We start from the raw sequence: 20,775 nt of genomic DNA on the forward strand, positions 1-20,775 counted from the left end.
TGAGGGACAACTTTTTAACACAGAAGGTGTTGCGATGTATGGAATGAATTGGTAGAGGCGGGTACAATGCCAATATTTAAGAGGCATTTGGACATGGATGGGAGAGGTTTCGAGGGATATGGGCTAATTGCAGGCAAATGGAACCAGTTCAGTTTAGGAAACCTGGTTTGGCATGGACAAGTTGGGCCGCAGGGCCTGTGTCAGTACTGTATATCTCTGTAATTGGATTGTGGAATTGTGGAGGAGGGGGGCGATGCTGATAACAGGCCTCTCTCTGACCTTGCCCTGCAGGTGGAATCTCTTCGCCACTCTCTGAACCAGACTGGGGGCTACGCAGAAGGACTGGGCGTCAACCAAATCTACAGTCCCCGGGATGTGAGGGTAGGTGATCTGCTGTGTGTGGGCAGGAAATTGGGGAATGGGTGGAGAATGGGGGCAGCGGGGGGGGAGGGATATTCCATTATACACATCTACACCCATCTCAGACTGTGAGGTGTCTCTGCATAACTACCTCCCTAATATTAGTGAGCTCATTTTATTCCACACAAGAGCTTTGTAATTCAACCCATCCATCCAGGACTATCTCAGTCCAGCCCCAATGATCAGGTTTGATTTGATTTATTATGGTTACATGTGTTGGGATACAGTGAAAAATATTGTTTCTTGCACGCTGTACAGACAAAGCATATCTTTCATAGAGAAGGAAAGGAGAGAGCACAGAATGTAATGTTACAATCAGAGCTAGAGAAAGATCAACTTAACGCGAGGCAGTGAAAAGTGTTTTTTGCGCTATAAAGACAAAGCATAGAGTACATTGGGGAGAAGGAAAGGAGAGAATGCAGAATGTGACAGTGATAGCTTGGGTCCAGAGAAAGATCAGCTCAATATAAGGTAGGTCTATTTAAATATTGTTCAAACCTGGGGTGGCACAGTGGCTAACACTGCCACCTCACAACGCCAGAGATTCGATTCCCGGCTTGGGTTACTGTCTGTGTGGAGTTTGCGTGCTCTCCCCGTATCTGCGTGGGTTTCCCGTGGGTGCCCCAGTTTTCTCCCACAGTTTAAAGATGTGCATGTTAAGTGGATTGGCCATGCTAATTTGCCCCTTAGTATTGGGGATACTAGCGATGGTGAAATGCAGGGGGTCAGGGTACAGGGTGAGATTGTGGTTGGTGCGGACTTGGTGGGCCAAATGCACTGTCGGATTCTATGATTCTATAAAAAGTTTGATGGCAGCAGGGAAGAAGCTGCTCTTGAGTCGGTTGGCACGTAACCTCAGACTTTCGAATCTTCTTCCTGACGGAAGAAGGTGGAAGAGAGGATGTCCAGGATGCTTGGCTGCTTTTCTGAGGCAGCAGGAAGTGTAGACAGAGTCAGTGGATGGGAGGCTGGTGTGTGTGTGATGGACTGGGCTTCGTTAACAATCCTTTTTAGTTTCTTGAGGTCTTGGGCAGAGCAGGAGCCAGACCAAGCTGTGATACAACCAGAAAGAATGCTTTCTATGGTGCATCTCTAAATGTTGGTGAGAGTCGTTGTGGACATGCCAAATTGCCTTAGTGTCCTGAGAGAGTAGAGGGGTTGGTGGGCTTTCTTAACTATAGCGTCAGCATGGGGTGGTGATGGTGGGGGGAGGGGGGGGCTTGTGGTGAGATGGAGGCCACTGACAGGTCGGAGGCCAGGACGGGTTGATGATCCGGACGCCTAAAAACATGAAGCTCTCAACCATTTCCACTTAGTCCCCATTGATGTAGACAGAGACATGTTCTCCTCTGCACTTCCTTTGTCTTACTGACATTGAGGGAGACATTATTGTCGTCGCACCAAGGCCACTGGATTCTCTGGCTGCGATTTTACCACCTCTCCCGTCCCACAATTGCCCCAGGTCCCGCAGAACGGGATCGAATGAGCCTCGGGCAGGCGAGACGGTAAAATTCTGGCATCTGTCTCTTTCTCAGTCTTGTCCCCGTACTAACGTTTCCCCTTTCCGCTGTCTCTCCTGGCCAGGCTAACGGCGGCTGGCAGGATGCGGCCACCCCGTCTTCTGTGACATCGCCAACAGAAGGACCCGGAAGCGTGCACTCGGACACGTCCAACTGATCTCCCCGGCCAGCCAAGAACCATTCCCCGATCCAATGGGCTTTCTCCAGAGTCGACCAATAACAAAGAGAAGATGAAAATGGCGGAAGAGGCGAGGATGGAAACAAAGAAAAGGGGGTGATATTGATACTAACCAATCACCTAATGTTTTACTGTAAAACCTTGGGCTTCAGTGTGGGGATTGATGGAAAGGCTGCTATTTTATACACACACAAAACAAACCCTCACCCCACCCCGCTCCCTCCAATCCCCACATGTCACAAGTGCGCTGTTTCCACGGGAACGAGGCCTATTGCCTGCGCCGCCAAGGGTTGGGGCCTGAGGTCACTTAACTCCGGATAGAGAAATAGGTCCATCCTCATCGAGGTTTTTTTTTCTCCCCTCGAGGGTAAGATGATGTCCGCAGCGCGGGGTAGGGTGGGGGGGGGGGGGGGGGGGGCGTTGGGGTGGTGGGGGGTAGGTTTTCCGTTCTCTGGCGGTTACCCGTCTCCGTGGAATCAGCCCCACGGTGATGATGCCGGAGGACACCGGGGATTCGGGAGGCCAGCGGGGGAGGAGTGAGAAAGGACTTTGCTGGGTTTGACCACAGGAGATGTTCTGCGCAGACGTGCGTAAGCGTTTGTCTTCTTAGCCAACATTGGTGCTTTTTTCTAGTGTTTTCTCCATGTCCGGTATCCAACGGGTTAAGATCCATTTTGTCGAATGCTTACCGGGACGGTGGTCTTTCTGTTAAACCGACTGGCTCCGTGGTGGGGTCACCATGGCACAGTGGTTAGCACTGCTGCCTCACAGCGCCAAGGACCCGGGTTCAATTCCAGCTTCCTTCTGTGTAGAGTTTGCACATTCTTCCCATGCCTGCGTGGGCTCCTTCCAGGTGACCTGGTTTCCTCCACAGTCCAAAGATGCATGGGTTAGGTGGATTGGCCATGCCAAATTGCCCCTTGGTGTCAGAGGGATTAGCAGGGTAAATACATGGGGTGACAGGGATGGGGCCCTGGGTGGGATTGTTGTCAGTGCAGGCTTGATGGGCCGAATAGCCTCCTTCCGCTCGTAGGGGTTCTATGATGTAGGATCTTGCCGCAATAAACCAGGCGCAGTTGGAGCTCCAACCAGTTTAATAAATGTCAGGCTAGGCCCGGTCTACCTTTACCGAGCCAGAAACTCCGACAGCGTTTGGGAATTGGGCTGCTTCTTAAAAGTTGAGAATATCCAGTCGTGGTTTGTTTTTTGAAATCTTTTTTAGGCGTTTTAAAAAAAGGAATACCAATTAGAAAACAGCTTAAAGGGGATGTACTTGAAAGCAGGCAGACTGTTTAAAATCCGTCTAACATTGTAGGGGTTTTCTTTTGAGAGGTGTGTGTGTGTGTGTGTGTGTGTGTGTGTGTGTGTGTGTGTGTGTGTGTGTGTGTGCACGCGCGCGCGCACATGTGTGAGTATGTGTGCGTGTGTATCTGTGCGTGTGTGTCTGCGTGTCTGTGTGTGCATGTGTGTCTGTGTGCGTGTGTGTCTCTGTGAGCGTGCGTCTGTGTGTGTCAGTGTATGTTTGTGTGTGTGTGCGTGCGCGTGTGTGTGTGTATCTGTGTGTGTGTATCTGTGTCTGTGTGTGTGTATATCTGTGTGTGTGTGTGTGTGTATATCTGTGTGTGTGTGTGTGTGTACATCTGTGTCTGTCTGTGTGTATATCTGTGTGTGTGTGTGTATATCTGTGTGTGTGTGTGTGTACATCTGTGTCTGTCTGTGTGTGTGTGTGTACATCTGTGTCTGTCTGTGTGTGTGTGTATATCTGTGTCTGTGTGTGTATCTGTGTCTGTGTGTGTATATCTGTGTCTGTGTGTGTGTGTGTGTGTGTATATCTGTGTCTGTGTGTGTATCTGTGTCTGTGTGTGTATATCTGTGTGTGTGTGTGTGTGTGTGTATATCTGTGTCTGTGTGTGTATCTGTGTCTGTGTGTGTATATCTGTGTCTGTGTGTGTGTGTGTGTGTAGACCCTGTTAGTTTGGAGTTTTGAATATTGACGGAAGTTTAGAATGACAGGTTGAGATAGCTGTTTCTCCCCTTGCATCCCCCAGCCCTCTGCCATCTCAGTAGACTGAGGATGGAGTACCCTGCCTCACCAGGGTGGTCCCACAAGCCCGGAGCCATCCGTCCTCAGATTTGGCTTCGTCCTCAGACAGAGGGTGGGAAGTGTGGTCTGTTCTGGTAATGGGGAGAGAATGGGCGTGCTTAGTGTTTTTATCCCTTGACCTCCCGTGACAATGGAGACGGCCTCCTTCCCAGGAGGCTGAGGGCTATGAATTAATATTGGGGGGGGGGGCTCCCTCCAGGTGACTTGTTCAGAGGGGAGGGTCTGCGTCGAGAGGGAGACGGGACGAATTGTCCAGCAATCCCTTTCGGCCAGTTCAGAGGTGAGAGGTTAAGTGTGGTGACCGTCTGGTGGACTCGGGGGAGGGAGGGCATTCCCTGCAGTCACTGGCAGGGCAGGATTAGCCTTGCGGGCAACTCTGGAGAAAGGTGGCGAGGGCATTTAATGCCAGGTGCTTTTTTTTTTGTAGCTTAGTTTGACCATTTATGCTTTAGTTACGCAAACACTAGAGCCGCGAGGGTGGGAGGGAATGGGCTGTTCCCCCCACTGACCGAGGCTCACCCAGTCAGCTAAGTCCATTGGCTCTCTGCCTGGCGTGGGAAGGGGACGGCAAGAGTGGACGAGTGCCAACTAGACCTGGGGCAAGGCGACCAGGTGCCGGGGCCAGCCAGGATTTGGCGAGCGCTTGAGAGCACCCACGTTGGGTCAAGAGGTTCTGCCTCCATCCAAAAATCAAGAGTGGTTGGGGGGGGAAGGTGGATTGGCTTAAGTCTTGGAACAGCGCCCACCAAAGTTAGAGGGGGGGAGAGCGGGAAGTTGGAAGAGCGGGGACGCCAACTTTTGTTGTTTCAGAGCAGGCCCCGTGCTTTCTCCCACAAGGCAGGCCAAGCGCTCGAACCACGCCGATTGTCGATGCTGCCTCTCTAGCGCGACACTGCCTCTCGAGAGGCAGTCACTCTTGCGACAGCCTAGGGACAAAGGGACATCCCCCAGATGTGAGGCCAGAGAATAGTCCCCGACCCATTCCCAGGCTCCACAACCACAGGAGGCGGTTTCTATATTTTAAAATCGGACGGGGAGGGGGTTGGGGTCGGGGGGGTGGGGGGGGTGGCGAGGGAATTTGCAGGAAGAGTCTCTTTTTCTTTCTCCCCTGGGTTACGTTTTAAAAGTTTGATCGCGCACACTGAGGGCTGAGGTTTTACAGTGAGGTTTTTAACACTGCGTTTTTTTTGTTGTGCCTACGTGTGGGGCACGATGTATATACTGTAGAAAGAAGTATTTGTACATGACTAGCCAATCAAAAAAAAATAAAGCAGCTTTATTACCTCATGAAAACTCATATAAACCAATAGAATTACTACACTTCGACCGGTTTAGACGGCTCACATAACTACCTCTGACAACATTCACACTAGAAAATACTTTCTGTTCCTTTGTTTATTCCTCCCCCCCCCCCCCCCCCCCCCCCTTTTCGAAAAGCGTTATTCGGATCAGCACAAAATTGCAGTGTAATGATTTTATTTTCAACTCAAAGGCGCCTCGGAGAACAATCGCATTTTCATTTGTTCCGTGATTTTGGAACCCACCCCGAGTTAGGTGGGCGGCGCGGATCCTTGTATATTTTTGTCTTTCACGTGTGACCAATTTTTTGCGGCCAATTTTCAAATGTTTCTTAGCAAGGTTGCAGGTTGTGGGGGGGTGGTGGTGGGGCTGGCGCTCTTGTCATATCTCTCCGACCTTCCTCAGGGTCGCCAACCAGCGAGTCATGAGCTTCTCATTAAATATTGTGTTCCCATCTTTCTCTCTTTCTTTCTCTCACTTCAAAGACAAAATCAGGGTTACATCCTTGAATCTCACTCATTTGTAAGGTGGGGGAGGCGATGGCCTAGTGGTATTTCCGCCAGACTATCAATCCAGACCCTCAGGCTCATGTCCTGGGGACCCAGGTTCGAATCCCACCACGGCAGATGGTGGAATTTGAATTCAATTAAAAAAAAAATCTGGAATTAAGAATCCACCGATGACCACTGTTGGGAAAACCCATCTCGGTTCACTAATGGCCTTTTAGGGAAGGAAATCTGCAGTCCTTACTCGGGCCTGGCCTACATGTGACTCCAGAACCACAGAGCAATGTGGTTGACTCTCAACTGAGATGTCATGGCAAGCCACTCAGTGGTTCCAGAAGCTCACCACCAACCCCTCCAGGGCAACTTGCGATGGGCAATGAATGCTGGGTCTAGCCCATGTCCTGCGATTGATTTAGAAAAATGAATAAATATTCTCAGAAAGCGAAACGCCTTGGTCCTGCCCTGTGACTGATGGCCCTGAGGGCCTGGGTTGCTGTCGTGTATCCGGGTCAGGCCATTCCCGATGGCAATGATAAAGGGTTTTGTAGACAGAGGAGTGTGAAAGGGAGAGAGAGAGAGAGAGAGGCTAACCATCAGTCCTTAGGAGTGTGGCATCTCACCCGTTGCCAGTCTGGGGAAGGGGTCTTTTTTTCCACGGTGGGGAAGAGGGGAAAGTGGGCAGCCTGGTGCCCACTCTGGGTGGGGGGATGCTTCTGACAAGCAACAGTCAGGAAAGTTGGGCCTTCGAACAAAACAAAAAAAGCGAATAAAATATGGCCTCGTACCTCCGTGTCTGTGTCGGCAGGCAAGGGTAGCAAAGAATCCAGGGTTATTCCCAATCCCTCCTGCACTGTAGGGATTCTCTGATCCCATGATTTCCCTGGCTCGGTGGTGAGGGTCTCCAGTGAGCAGAGGCCTGTCGGTTCCACAGCCTCCCTTCCCCGATAACCGTAAAATTTCACCTGGGGGAACCCGCCAAGGCTCAGGGGCCTACTCTTGTATTGAAGGTGTTGTTAACCAATGGGTGCCAAATGATAACCATTTGGTTCTTGGGGGCATTGAAGGTGGAGAGAGGCATTTGTGGGAGTAATTGGGTATCCCATTTCAGAGAGCCAAAACGACAGGGGGGATGGCAAGCAGAATGGGTTGAATAGTCCACTTCTTGTTGCTCTCTCTCCCTCCATGGTTACCACATGGTAGATCTGCCAAATGATCCATAAAATTGGCACATTTTATCTGTGGAAAAGCAGTAATAATCAGGAGGAGATTAATGAGGGGAAAAAAAATTGGTGATTTTTAAAAAAATAAGCTTGTGAATGGGGTGAGTTTGCCGGGATGGGGGGTTAGTTTTGTGTAGAATCAGTCCCTGGGTTGGCCTGACCTGGTTACCATGGCAACTGTCCCCCTATTCCAACCAAACGGCTTTGTTCTCTCTCTCTCTCTCTCTTTTCCCCTCTTCTCCCCCCTTCCGGCCATCTACCCCACCCATTTCGTTCCCACCCCTCCACCACAAGGCCTCTACTTTTAAAATGTCCCTATCACCACAAGGCCTCAGGGCCTAGGCTTTTCCAATCCCGATTTGTGTTGGCCCTCAGCGAGGATGATTGTCTCCTCTGGGCCCAATGTTGGTTTGAAGGGGATCTATTTGGGGGGAACTAGTTCCTGTACACCCATCCCCCCCCCCCAAGCCCTGACTACTTTGTGTCGGCGATCAAGCCTCCCTTTACATGAAGGCTGCATTGTAAATTTGCCATGACAATTCTTTTTAGAGTGAGAGATAGCAAAGCGGGCAGTCCCGTGGAAGCAAGCAAGCCCAACAGTCTCCAGTGGAGATGTTGAGATTGTCAATAGCATCATGAGTTGTCAGACAATAGATAGTGCCATTTGACACCCAAACTGCTTCTGTCCTTCCACCAACTTTGGAGTGATGGCGCATTGGTATTGTCACAGGATCTGTGATCCAGGGTAATGCTCTAGGGACCAGGGTTCAAATCCCGCCACGGCAGATGGCGAAATTCAAACTCAATAGAAAAAAATCTGGAATTAAAAGTCTAATGATGACCATGGAGCCATTGACGTAAAAGTCCATCTGTTCCACTAATGTCCTTGAGGGAAGGAAATCTGCCATCGTTACCTGGCCTGGCCTACATGTGACTCCAGAGCCACAGCAATGTGGTTGACTCTTAAACAACCTTTGAAATGGCCTAACAAACCACTTTGATGGATAATTAGGGCTGGCCCAGCCAGCAGCGCCCAATCTCCTGAAGGGAAAAAGTAACCCCCGAACTTCTCAGCACTGCTGCATCACAGCCTCAGGGAGCCGGGTTCGATTCCTGGCTTGGGTCACTGTGTAGAGTTTGCACGTTGAGACTCGTGTCTGCGTGGGTTTGCTCCGGGTGCTCCCGTTTCCTCCCACACTCCAAAGTTAGGCGGACTGGCCATGCTAAATTCCCCGCTTAGTGTCAGGGGGACTAGATAGGGTAAATGCATGGGGTTACAGGAATGGGGCCTGGGTGGGATTGTGGTCGGTGCTGACTCGATGGGCCGAATGGCCTCCTTCTACACTGTGGGATTCTATGAAACGTTCTGGGATTATTAGCCCTGGGATGAGGAATGGGAAGCGAAGTTCCCTCAAATTATCCAGATGTGTTGATTCTCCTTTTGTAAGACCTGCTGGGTTTGGAAGTTGCTTTGATCGCTGTATCTTGGTTTGATTTTTTTAATTGAAGACGTCTTTGACTGTTTCCTACCTTATTTTTAAATCTCCCCACTCCGCTCCAATTTTGATGTATTTCACGTACGCTTCATGACATGAATGTGCGCATATTTCCAGAAAAGGCGAGGATGGTAACAAGAAACTGGGCTGCGGTTTTGGCTTATATGAATCTTAAATCGCTGTTTCTGTCTCCAGTGGGAAAGATGGCCCCTTTCACTATTTTATTTTGTAGGCCATTCATGGGCATGTTTTGGTCAGAAAGCATGTGTGTGTGTGTGTGTGTGTGTGTGTGTGTGTGCCATCCATGTGTACCCCGACCTGCCTGTCACTGTCAACCCCCACCTCCTCACCCCCGCCCTGATTCTGCCCACCCTCCCGTCATGTTGGACTGCTGGCACTTAAAATGTCCGCCAGTCCGGAATCGTTGGGGGGGGCGCCAGGGAGTGAGGAAATGGACGGGCGGGGGGGGGCCTGACTGGAGGCCTGGGGCCTAGTCCGCAGAAACCTGACCCTCTTCCGAGCCAGTTTTAGCCAAGAAAATCTCAGAAGAGGAACCTCCGCGTGACGTTAACTTTGACAAAGCTTCTGGTCCAAAAAAAAAGTGTACTTTTCTTTTTTTTTATTTAAAAAAAAAACAGGTTTGGAAGGCACGCTGTGGGGGTGGGGTGGGTGGGGGGTGGCGGGATCCCAGAACCTGTCTCTTTTAAGCGTTATGCTGCCATTCTGTGCTGCTAAGTAACCATAATTGCTTTCAATAAACTTTATTGTTCCACGCAGCTTTTAATTTTTTTGTGTTTTGTCGAAACAGATTTTTCTTTCGCTTCAAGTGTTGAGTTTGCTCTCCAGGCCCAGGGATTAAGGAGGGGAGGTGCTGAGTGGGGGGAGATTGGTTGGTGGATTTTTAAGCATAGTCTTCCCAAACCTCTCCGCTCTTGCCCCCTTCACCATCTTTTGACCCTTGACCTCTGCTTGCTGCTCATGCCTCCCCCTCCTGCTCCGGTCAGGGCCGTGGGCCAAGTGCCAGCAGATGGGATTAGGCGAGAGTCCAAGTGTTTCTGATATGTCGGTGTGGACTCGCTGGGCTTCTTAGAAACCCAGCAGTGCAGAAGGAGGCCATTTGGCCCATCGAGTATGCGCCGCCAACAATCCCACCTCTCCCCGCAACCCTACACATTTACCCCCGCATCTAACCTACGCATCCCGGGACACTATGGGACAATTTAGCACGGCCAGTGCACTTAACCCACACGTTTTTGGGGTGTGGGAGGAAACCGGAGCACCCGGAGGAAACCCACACAGGCACGGGGAGAATGTGCAGACGCCACACAGACAGTGACCCCAGCCGGGAATCGAACCCGGGTCCCTGGGGCTGTGAGGCGGCAGTGCTAACCACTGCGCCACCGTGCACTGCACGATTCTATGCTATATTTAGAGGGCAAATTAAGGGGATATGAGGAAACAGTGCCCACGTTCTGTTGACCTGGGATCCGTGACGCTTGCGGGTTTTGCTGGAACGCGTTCCTCTGATGGAACTGCCCTGTGGGTGTGTTTTTTGAGGTGATTATTTATCTGGTCACCAGCGAGTTTCCAGTATCACGGCCAGCCTTGACTCTCTCAATTTAGCCTTTATTTCCCTCTCGGCCGCCGTTTGATTTCTGTCTTTTATTTTGCATTCTTCGTCGGGTCGCTCCCCCAAATCTTGAAACGTAAACGCGAGGGACATTGGATAAACTCAGCCGGTCTGGCGACATCTGTGCGGGTTGGTGGGGGGGCTGGGGGGAATGGAGTTAATACTCAGGTTCCGATACGACTCTTATTTTTCCGATGGGATTGCCCAGTCCCATCGATGCCATCCCCATCCACCGCGGGAGGGCGGGAGCAGAAAATCCCACCCTTCGGAAACGAAAGGGTGGCACAGCGGTTAGCACTGCTGCCTCACAGCCCCAGGGACCCGGGTTCGATTCCTAGCTTGTCTCACCTTCTGTGCAAAATCTGCGTGGGTTTCCTCCAGATGCTCTGGTTTCCTCCCACAGTCCGAAAGGTGCATTGGCCGTGCTAAATTCCCCCTCAGTGTTACCTGAACAGGCGCCGGAGTGTGGCAACTAGGGGATTTTCACAGTAACTTCATTGCAGCGTTAATGTAAGCTTAGTTACGACACTGATAAATCTTTAATAAAACACTTAAATTTGTAATGAAACGTTAACTCTTCAAAACAGAAACTAAGAAGCAGGAGTAGGCCATTTGGCCCTTCGAGCCTGCTCTGCCATTCATTTTGCTCATGGGCTGAAAATCAAATTCAATATCCTGATTCCCTCCCCACCTTCTCCCCCCAAATCCCTTGGTCCCTTTAACCCCAAGAGTTACATCTAATTTCTTCTTAAAATCAGACAATGCTTTGGCCTCCAACTACATTCTATGGTAGTGAATCCCAAACCACCCTCTGGGTGAAGAAATTTCTCCTCACCTCAGTCCTAAAAGGCTTACCCCTTATACTCAAACTATGACCCCCTAGTTCTAGCCTCCCCCCACTATCAGGAACATTTTTTCTGAATCTACCCTGTCTAACCCTGTTAGAATTTTATAAGTTTCTATGAGATCCCTCTCACTCTTCTAAATACCAGTGAATGTAATCCTATCCAACTTAGTCTCTCATATGACAGACCTGCCGTCCCCAGAATCAGCCTGGTAAACGTCCGCTGCGCTCCCTCTATAGCAGGAACATCCTTCCTCAGATAAAGACACCAAAACTACACACAGTGCTCCAGGTATGGCCTCACCAACGCCCTGTACAATTGCTGCAAAACATTCCAATCTCTATACTCAAATCCTCCCACTATGAAGGCCAACATACCATTTGCCTTCTTTACTGCCTGCTGTACCTTCAGACTTACTTTCAGTGACTGATGCACGAGGACACCAAGGTCTCACTGAGTGTCCACCTCTCCGAATTTACACTCATTCAAGTAAACTGACCAGTGAGCACTCTTGGTTGGAGAATTGTTTGAGTTCGGGATAGTTATGGCCCTGAGCTGGGGAGCAATGTTAAATATGGCATTGCTGCACATTGCCAATGCCTTTGAACCCACATCATAAGAACCGGATGTACACCACAGCCCTCGGAATGAATGGTTTGTCACATGAGGAGCGGTTGGGGAATCTGGGTCTACTCGATGGAGCTTAGAAAGATGAGGGGGGTGGATCTAATTGAAAGTTACAGAACACTGAGAGGCCGAGATAGAGTGGACATGGAGAGGATGTTTCCACTAGTGGGAGAGACTCGAACTTGTGGGCACAACCTCAGAGTGAAGGGGCGCCCCTTTAAAACTCAGATAAGGAGGAATTTCTTCAGCCGGAGAGTGGTGAACCTGTGGAACTCATCGCCACAGAGGGCTGTGGAGGCCAGGTCTTTAACGCAGAGGTAGATAGGTTCTTGATTAATAAGGGATCAAGGATTATGGGAAGAAGGCAGGAGAATGGGGATGAGAATCATGTCATCCATGATTGAATGGCAGAGCAAACTCGATGGGCCGAATGGCCTAATTCCGCTCCTATATGTCGATGGGCCGAATGGCCTAGTTCTGCTCCTATATGTTGTAGTCTAAGGATAATTAAAGCCCCTTCCCCCCCCCCCACCCCACCGCATGTCAAGCGGGGAAACCTGGGCCCAATAACCAGTGTGGGATTTCAAGGCCTGGTTTCCCTAGTAACAAGGCAAATGTAAGAAAATAAGCAAACGGAAAGGCTAAAACATCAGCACCTACGCATCTGAACAGAACAAGGTGAACCGATTGCGACCTCTCCTTTTACTTCCAAGTGTCACTGGGAGAATGAAATAAATTGGAAGTGGCACCGGTGCGAGGTAAACACAGAGTAAAGCAAAAGGCCAGGACGGCTGAAATAAAAATCGGAAATGCCAATCAGCCTTTGGAAGAAGGGAAAGAGATTAATATTTCTCTTGGTGTGATCTTTCCTCCTGATGTGGTATGTGAAGGGAGCCAATTCCCTGAGAACGTTTTGCCTCCCTTGTCCAAAACCAGCCAGAAATTTCTGGCTGCACCTTCTGGAACTTTCTTTCGTTTGACTGCCCCTCCATCTCGCCACTCACACACACGTATCAGGTTCTGCGTTGTCCCTTTGTGAAGGGCAACTGTGGGGAGAGGGGGCAAAAAGGGGTGAGGAGTGACGACTCAGGTTTAATTTGCGTCAACTTGAGTTGAGGCCTACTTCATGCCCAAAAGCCTAACTCAGGATGGCATCCAATGCAGGATGCCATGACTGCACTCCTGAAGTCATGGCAGGCAATGGTCAAAAGGATATTAGGAGTTTATTTAGTGTCTCAAGTAGGCTTACATTAACAAAGTTACTGTGAAAACCCCCGAGTTGCCACACTCCAGCACCTGTTCGGGTACACTGTGGGAGAATTTGGCATGGCCAATACACCCTAACCAGCAAGTCTTTCAGAGTGTGGGAGGAAGCCAGAGCACCTGGAGGAAACCCATGCAGGCACGGGGAGAACTCCATAGACTCGGCACAGACCCAAGCCAGGAATCGAACCTGGGTCCCTGGCAATGTGAGGCAGTTGTGCTAACCACTGTGCCACGAGGTAGAGATGCTGCTACCCAAGGCATCCTAACAGTTGAAGCTTATGTCTATTTTGCTCCCCTCCCGTCTAGGAGTGGGGGGGAGGGGGAGACGGGGAAGGATGGGGGAACCTTGGAACCTTCTGTGCTCTTGTGACCTATGACCCTGACATCGGTAGGAGCGTTTGGAATGGGAGGAGGGTCACATGTCGGTCACGTTATCATCCAAACAGACAAACCGCCAGTCTTCATCCCACAAACCCTTGGGTAGCTTTATCGATTGTTAAAATCTTTTGGAGAACCCGTTCAGCTCCCCTCCTCGGTGTCTTGTTATTGTTGCACATTTAAATAAAGCTTGTTTTTCGAATTTTCTATTTAAAAAATGATTCATCCTGAAACTTAGGGAAGATTTTGAGTGTCTGATTCCATGCCCTGTTAAACGTTCTTCACACGGCGTGAAGAAAAGGGTGGCACAGTGGTTAGCACTGCTGCCTCACAGCACTAGGGTCCTGGGTTCGATTCTTGGCTTGGGTCGCTGTCTGTGTAGAATTTGCATGTTCTCCCCGTGTGTGTGTGTGTTTCCTTTGGATGCTCCAGTTTCCTTCCATAGTCCAAAAGACAAGCTGGTTAGGGTGCAATGGCCAGTCTACCCGGATCTGCTACAGTTTGCCTACACCACAGCAGATGCTATCTCCCTGGCCCTGCAACACCTGGATAACAAAGACACCTATGTCAGACTCCTATTTATTGACTACAGCTCAGCCTTCAACACAATTATTCCCACAAAACCCATCTCCAAACTCCATGGCCTGAGCTTTAGCTCCTCCCTCTGCAATCAGATCCTGAACTTCCTAACTCACAGATCACAATCAGTAAGGACAGGCAACAACAACTCCTCCACGATCATCCTCAACACCACTGCCCCACAAGGCCGTGTTCTCAGCCTCCTATTATACTCCTTATACACCTGTGCGGCCAAATTCCCCTCCAATTAGATTTTCAAGTTTGCTGACGACACCACCGTAGTTGGGTCTCAAACAATGAGGAGGCAGAATACAGGAATGAGATAGAGAATCTGGTAAACTGCTGTGGCGAAAATAATCTCTTCCCCCAGTGTCAACAAAATGAAGGAGATTGTCATTGACTTTAGGAAGTGTAAAGGAGAACATGCCCCCGTCTACATCATTGGGGATGAAGTAGAAATGGCCAAGACCTTCAGGTTTTTAGGTGTCCAGATCACCAACAGCCTGTCCTGGTGCCCCCATGCCAATACTATAGTTAAGAAAGCTCACCAACACATCTACTTTCTCAGAAGACTAAGAAAATTTGACATTTCAGCTTCTACTCTCACCAATTTTACAGATACACCATGGAAAGCATTTTTTCTGTTTGTATCACAGCTTGGTATGGCTCCTGCTCTGCCCAAGAAACTACAAGAGATTGTGAATGTAGCCCAATCCATCACGCAAACCAGCCTCCCATCCATTGACTCTGCCTATACTTCCCATTGTCTCGGCAAAGAAATCAGCATAATTAAGGATCCCACGCACCCTGGACATTCTTTCTTCCACCTTCTTCCATTGGGAAAAAGATACAGAAGTCTCAGGTCATACTAACCAATTCAAGAACAGCTTCCATCAGAAGCTGCCATTAGACTTTTGAATGGACCTACTTTGCACTAAGTTGATCTTTATACCCTAGCTATGATTGTAACACTACATTCTGCACTGTTACATTTCCTTCTCTATGAACAGTATGCTCTGTCTATATAGTGTGCAAGAAACAATATTTTTCACTATACATTAATACATGAGACAATAATAAATCTAATCAAATCCCTCAGTGTACCTGAGAAGGCGCTGGACTGTGGTGATTTTCACAATAACTTCATCGCAGTTAGCGATGTTAATGTAAGCCTACTTGTGACACTAATAAATAAACATTAAAAACTTGAAACTGGTGCTGTGAGGCCGCAGTGCGAACTGCTGTGGCAATGTGGGAGGGGAGCAGGTTTGTTATTGAAGAGAGTTTTGAGGTATTTATGGAGCAGCGGGCCAGCCAAGCAAGAAGGCAGGGCACCCACAGCAACTGAAATGTCTTAACTATCATCTCCCCCCTCCCCCTCTCTCTCCGCCCTTCCCCCCATGACTGCCCTTCCCCTCCGCCCCCACCTCACATCTCAATGTCAACCAACTATCACCAACTTGACTAAACCCCTTCATCGACTCTGGCCATGTCCCTTGTCTGGCTTTCGGTCAATTCCTCAGCCCCTCTGTGCACCACACAATTCCCCCTAACCCCCTCTGCCATCCCACCACCCTCCCACTTCCCTCCCCCCTCCCAACCCCTGCCAAACCCCTCCGCTCACTCCCTGGGCCCTCTCCAGCCTCAGGAACGCGCAACACAAAATGCGCCTGCCCTTTAACCCGGTTGCCAGGGCGATGAGCAGCTGTCCGTCCGAGAGTCATTTCACACTGATTATTTCTCCGTTGATGCTGACAGATGTCGACCCTCCCCCTCCCCCAACCCCACCCTTCACATCCCCCCCCCTCCCTCCCCTCTCCCCCCGACAGCTGAGACGTTAATATTTCCATCAGGGAGGTGTCATTTATATGTGTGAATCCTGAGCTCACTCAAGAGATTAGCCATCTGAAGCCAACTGTGGCCAAATAGGACCATTTTTCTGCATGTACTAAAGGGGTGGGTTGTGTGGGGGGGTTTCCGTCATGGCTCACTCTACTCTGCCAAGCTGCAGTCTCTTAAGAATCCGTTATTTTAATTTGGAGATCTTCCTCAAACGCATCAACAAAATCTCCAAACATCACGACGCTCCCTGCAGTATTCAGATCATTTGCAGTGCGATATTCTTCACACTGCAAGTGATCCAAAACGCTTCATCAATAAATTAAAATAAGCCTAACGAAACCATCGTATCAATTATTCTATATATAAACCATCTGAACCCCTCGATTAGGTATCCATTATTCTATATATAAACCATCTGAACCCCTCGATTAGGTATCCATTATTCTATATATAAACCATCTGAACCCCTCGATTAGGTATCCATTATTCTATATATAAACCATCTGAACCCCTCGATTAGGTATCCATTATTCTATATATAAACCATCTGAACCCCTCGATTAGATTCCAGTCTGTAACTCACTCCCAGGTATCCATTATTCTATATATAAACCATCTGAACCCCTCGATTAGATTCCAGTCTGTAACTCACTCCCAGATATCGATTATTCTATATATAAACCATCTGAACCCCTCGATTAGATTCCAGTGTGTAACTCACTCTCAGGTATCCATTATTCTATATATAAACCATCTGAACCCCTCGATTAGATTCCAGTCTGTAACTCACTCCCAGATATCGATTATTCTATATATAAACCATCTGAACCCCTCGATTAGATTCCAGTCTGTAACTCACTCCCAGGTATCCATTATTCTATATATAAACCATTTGAACCCCTCGATTAGATTCCAGTCTGTAACTCACTCCCAGGTATCCATTATTCTATATATAAACCATCTGATCTCCTCGATTAGATTCCAGTCTGTAACTCACTCTCAGGTATCCATTATTCTATATATAAACCATCTGATCTCCTCGATTAGATTCCAGTCTGTAACTCACTCCCAGATATCCATTATTCTATATATAAACCATCTGAACCCCTCGATTAGATTCCAGTCTGTAACTCACCCCCAGGTATCCATTATTCTATATATAAACCATCTGAACCCCTCGATTAGATTCCAGTCTGTAACTCACTCCCAGGTATCCATTATTCTATATATAAAGCATCTGAACCCCTCGATTAGATTCCAGTCTGTAACTCACTCCCAGGTATCCATTATTCTATATATAAAGCATCTGAACCCCTCGATTAGATTCCAGTCTGTAACTCACTCCCAGGTATCCATTATTCTATATATAAACCATCTGATCTCCTCGATTAGATTCCAGTCTGTAACTCACTCCCAGATATCCATTATTCTATATATAAATCATCTGAACCCCTCGATTAGATCCCAGTCTGTAACTCACTCCCAGATATCCATTATTCTATATATAAACAATTTGAGCCCCTCGATTAGATTCCAGTACGATGATATTCAATATTCAACGTAAATGTGACTGTATTTTGTCCTGGTGTGCCATATTCTGAAGGTGACCATTGTATAAGAGGTTAAGGGTGTACTCATTTCTAAGTCCGATCAAGCCTCGGAACAATTGTAATTTTCCCCGTGTGGAGTTAGTGAGATCTGATTAACTCAGAGAGCACCGAGGGTCCGTCACTAATTCCCTGACCATTTCAATGTGTACAGCCCTACCCTGCTTAACCCAGGGCAGCGTCTGTGTGTGACTCCAGATGTCCCAGGGACGATTCACAATCACCAGCAATCAGAAGGGGAGAGGCACCAGAAGGGGCTGGGGAAGCTGGAACTCCCCCATCCATGCATTTGCAAACAAATTGAGGTCTCCGTTTCCATCGCGTGTGAACTGGTGTCGCAGAAACAGCTCACCAGGCTGCCTGTTTGCTTAGCCCATCAGACCACCTCCTGAGAGAAACAAAGAAGGGAGGTTTATGTTTATAGTCCCATGACCTTCCTCATGGGGTGTCCAGGTACGGTACTTCTGAAACACTGGGGCGGCGCGGTGCCACAGTGGTTAGCACTGCTGCCTCACAGCGCCAGGGGCTTGGGTTCGATTCCAGCTTTGGGTGTGTGGAGTTTGCACATTCTCTCCCCGTGTCAGTGTGGGTTTCCTCCAGGTGCTCCGGTTCCCTCCCACACTCAAAAAATGCGTGGGTTAGGTGAATTGGCCATGCAAAATTGCCCCTTAGCGTCCAAAGATGTGTAGTCTAGGTGGATTAGCCATTCTAAATTGCCCCTTGGTGTCCAAAGCTGTGCAGATTAGGTGGATTAGCCATGCTAAATTGCCCCTTAGTACCCCAAGTGTATCATGGAGTCATAAAGGTTTACAGCATGGAAATAGGCCGTTCGGCCCATCTTGTCCATGTCGCCCCTTTTTTAACCCCTAAGTTATCCCAAGTTCCTGCATTTAGCCCATATCCCTCTATCCCCATCTTACCCATGTAACTGTTTAAACGCTTTTTAAAAGACAACATTGTACCCGTCTCTACTACTACCTCTGGTAGCTCGTTGCAGGTTCGGTTAGGTGGATTGGCCACACTAAATTCCTTCTAAGAACCAGAAAATGAGAACTCTGATGAGGGTCACAGCTTGTACCTTGCCAGGTGAAAATCCATTTGCGCCCACACTTCAGCCCAAACTGGGGTTTGGCACAGAAGCTCTGACGGAGCCTTTGCAACTTCTGATGTGGCAGAATCCTGTACAGTGACCTTGTCCCGGAATTAGCTATCCACAAGAAGTTCCTCTCATTATTGAAACTGCTTTGTCTCCACACTCTCAGCAGTTCTTCCCACTGCCAACAGTGGAGCAAGCTTGTACAGGTGTGGCTTCAGAGAGCAGCCAGTCCTTTGGAAACTCACTGGGGAGTTATCGCTGCTTCTCTCCCTGACTGTCTGATGGGAAGTTGCTAGTATATTCCTCCATCGTCTTAAATTCATTGCAATCTCAGATCTCCAATGCCTTTCCAGTCATTGATACAATAGTCAAAGGTGCAGCTGTGACAGTTTTCCCAAGGGATGAAACCACTCTTGACTCCCCAAAGCCTGTTCACCATCTACAAGGCACAAGTCAGGAGTGTGATGGAACACTCCCCACTTGCCTGGATGGGTGCAGCTCCAACAACACTTAAGAAGCTCGACACCATCCAGGACAAAGCAGCCCACTTGACTGGCACCCCATCCACAAGCTTCTATTCCCTCCACCACCGATGCTCAGTAGCAGCAGTGGGTACCAGCTACAAGATACATTGCAGCAGTTCACCGAAGATCCTTAGGTAGCCCCTTCCAAACCCATGATCACTTCCATCTAGAAGGACAAGAGCAGCAGATACTTGGGAACACCAACACATGCAAGTTCCCCTCCAAGCCGCTCACCATCCTGACTTGGAAATATATTGCCAGTTCCTTCGCAGTCGCTGGGTCAAAATCCTGGAATTCCCTCCCTAACGGCATTGTGGATCAGCCCGTGGACTGCAGCGATTCAAGAAGGCAGCTCACCACCACCTTCTCTAGGGCAACTAGGGATGGGCAATAAATGCTGGCCAGCCAGCGACGCCCATGTCCCACAAGCTTCTTCCTAGAGGGAGCAGTGAGTTCCTCGGAACATCCTGAGTTCTTCTCTCCTCGTCCCAGGAGTTCCAAAGATCTCCTTCTTTGGCTTCTGCCAAGTGGAAAGTCTTCGTTGTCCTGACAGCTCAGTCAGGGAGGAAATCGGAGGAAGTTTTTTTAAGTTTATTTATTAGCGTCACAAGTAAGATTTACATTAACACTGCAATGAAGTTACTGTGAAAATCCCAATGTTGCCACATTCCGGACCCTGTTCGGGTACACTGAGGGAGAATTTAGCACGGCCAATGCACCCTAACCAGCACGTCATTTGGATTGTGGGAGGAAACCGGAGCACTCGGAGGAAACCCACGCAGACACGGGGAGAACGTGCAGACTCCACACAGCGGGCAGTGACCCAAGCCGGTACCACCCACCCTCTCAGTGAGACTCCAGGGCAGAACACCCCAAACCCAGAATCACCTGACCCATTCCCTTAAAGGGGCTATGCCCCAACACACATCACACTATCTATCTTGTCTATGCCCCTTATAATTTTAGACATCTCGATCAGATATCCCCCCCACAATCCCTGCCTCAGCCTACTCTGCTTTTCAGAAAAATCCCCATCACCAGCCTCTCTTCAAACCTGATGTTAAATGTACCTCAATGTATAAAACCAGGTAACCTCATGCTTCCTCACAGGAACTTTCTAAGCTTGGTTTGCCTTATATCCCTTTACTTCCCTTCTTCTTCCAAGTAATCTGATAGACCCAGGCGCAAGTCCAAGAAAATCCATTCCCGGGTATTCAATCAGTGAGGGAAGTGGGCCGAGGATTGGCAAATGGATTTTAATACAGATAAGTGTGAGGTGTTGCATTTTGGAAATTAAAACTAGGGCAGGATTTATACAGTAGGATCCTGGGGAGTGTTGAGTAACAGAGGGACCTCGGAGTACAAGTACATAGTTCATTGAAAGTGACTTCACAGGGTGGTGAAGAAGGCTTTTTGCACACTAGCTTTAATCATTCAGGGCATTGAGCAAGTTTTAAAGCTTATTTATTTATTAGTCACAAGTAGGCTTACATTAACACTGCAATGAATTTACTGTGAAAATCCTCCAGTCGCCACACTCCGGTGCCTGTTTGGGCACACTGAGGGAGAATTTAGCACGGCCAATGCACCTAACCTGCACATCGTAGGAGGAAACCGGAGCAAACCCACTCAGACGTG

General features: G+C 48.9%; 1 protein-coding gene across 2 annotated transcripts in view; it reads left to right on the forward strand.

Annotated features, from left to right (window-relative positions):
* LOC145335735 (pre-B-cell leukemia transcription factor 2) overlaps positions 1-2,512 on the forward strand; it is a 46,598-nt gene extending 44,086 nt beyond the window's left edge. The window contains exons 7-8 of one of the 2 annotated variants that reach the window (XM_080181455.1): positions 292-381; positions 2,005-2,512. In XM_080181455.1, coding sequence (XP_080037581.1) covers positions 292-381; positions 2,005-2,097 — 183 coding nt within the window. In that variant the 3' untranslated portion in view covers positions 2,098-2,512. The remainder of the gene's footprint in view (positions 1-291; positions 382-2,004) is intronic. The other variant, XM_080181456.1, reaches the window with a different exon arrangement.
* The last annotated feature ends 18,263 nt before the right edge of the window (positions 2,513-20,775 follow it).

The sequence above is a fragment of the Carcharhinus amblyrhynchos genome, unplaced genomic scaffold (assembly GCF_965287045.1).
Source record: "Carcharhinus amblyrhynchos unplaced genomic scaffold, sCarAmb.v2.hapA scaffold_40, whole genome shotgun sequence".
Taxonomy (NCBI): Eukaryota; Metazoa; Chordata; class Chondrichthyes; order Carcharhiniformes; family Carcharhinidae; genus Carcharhinus; species Carcharhinus amblyrhynchos.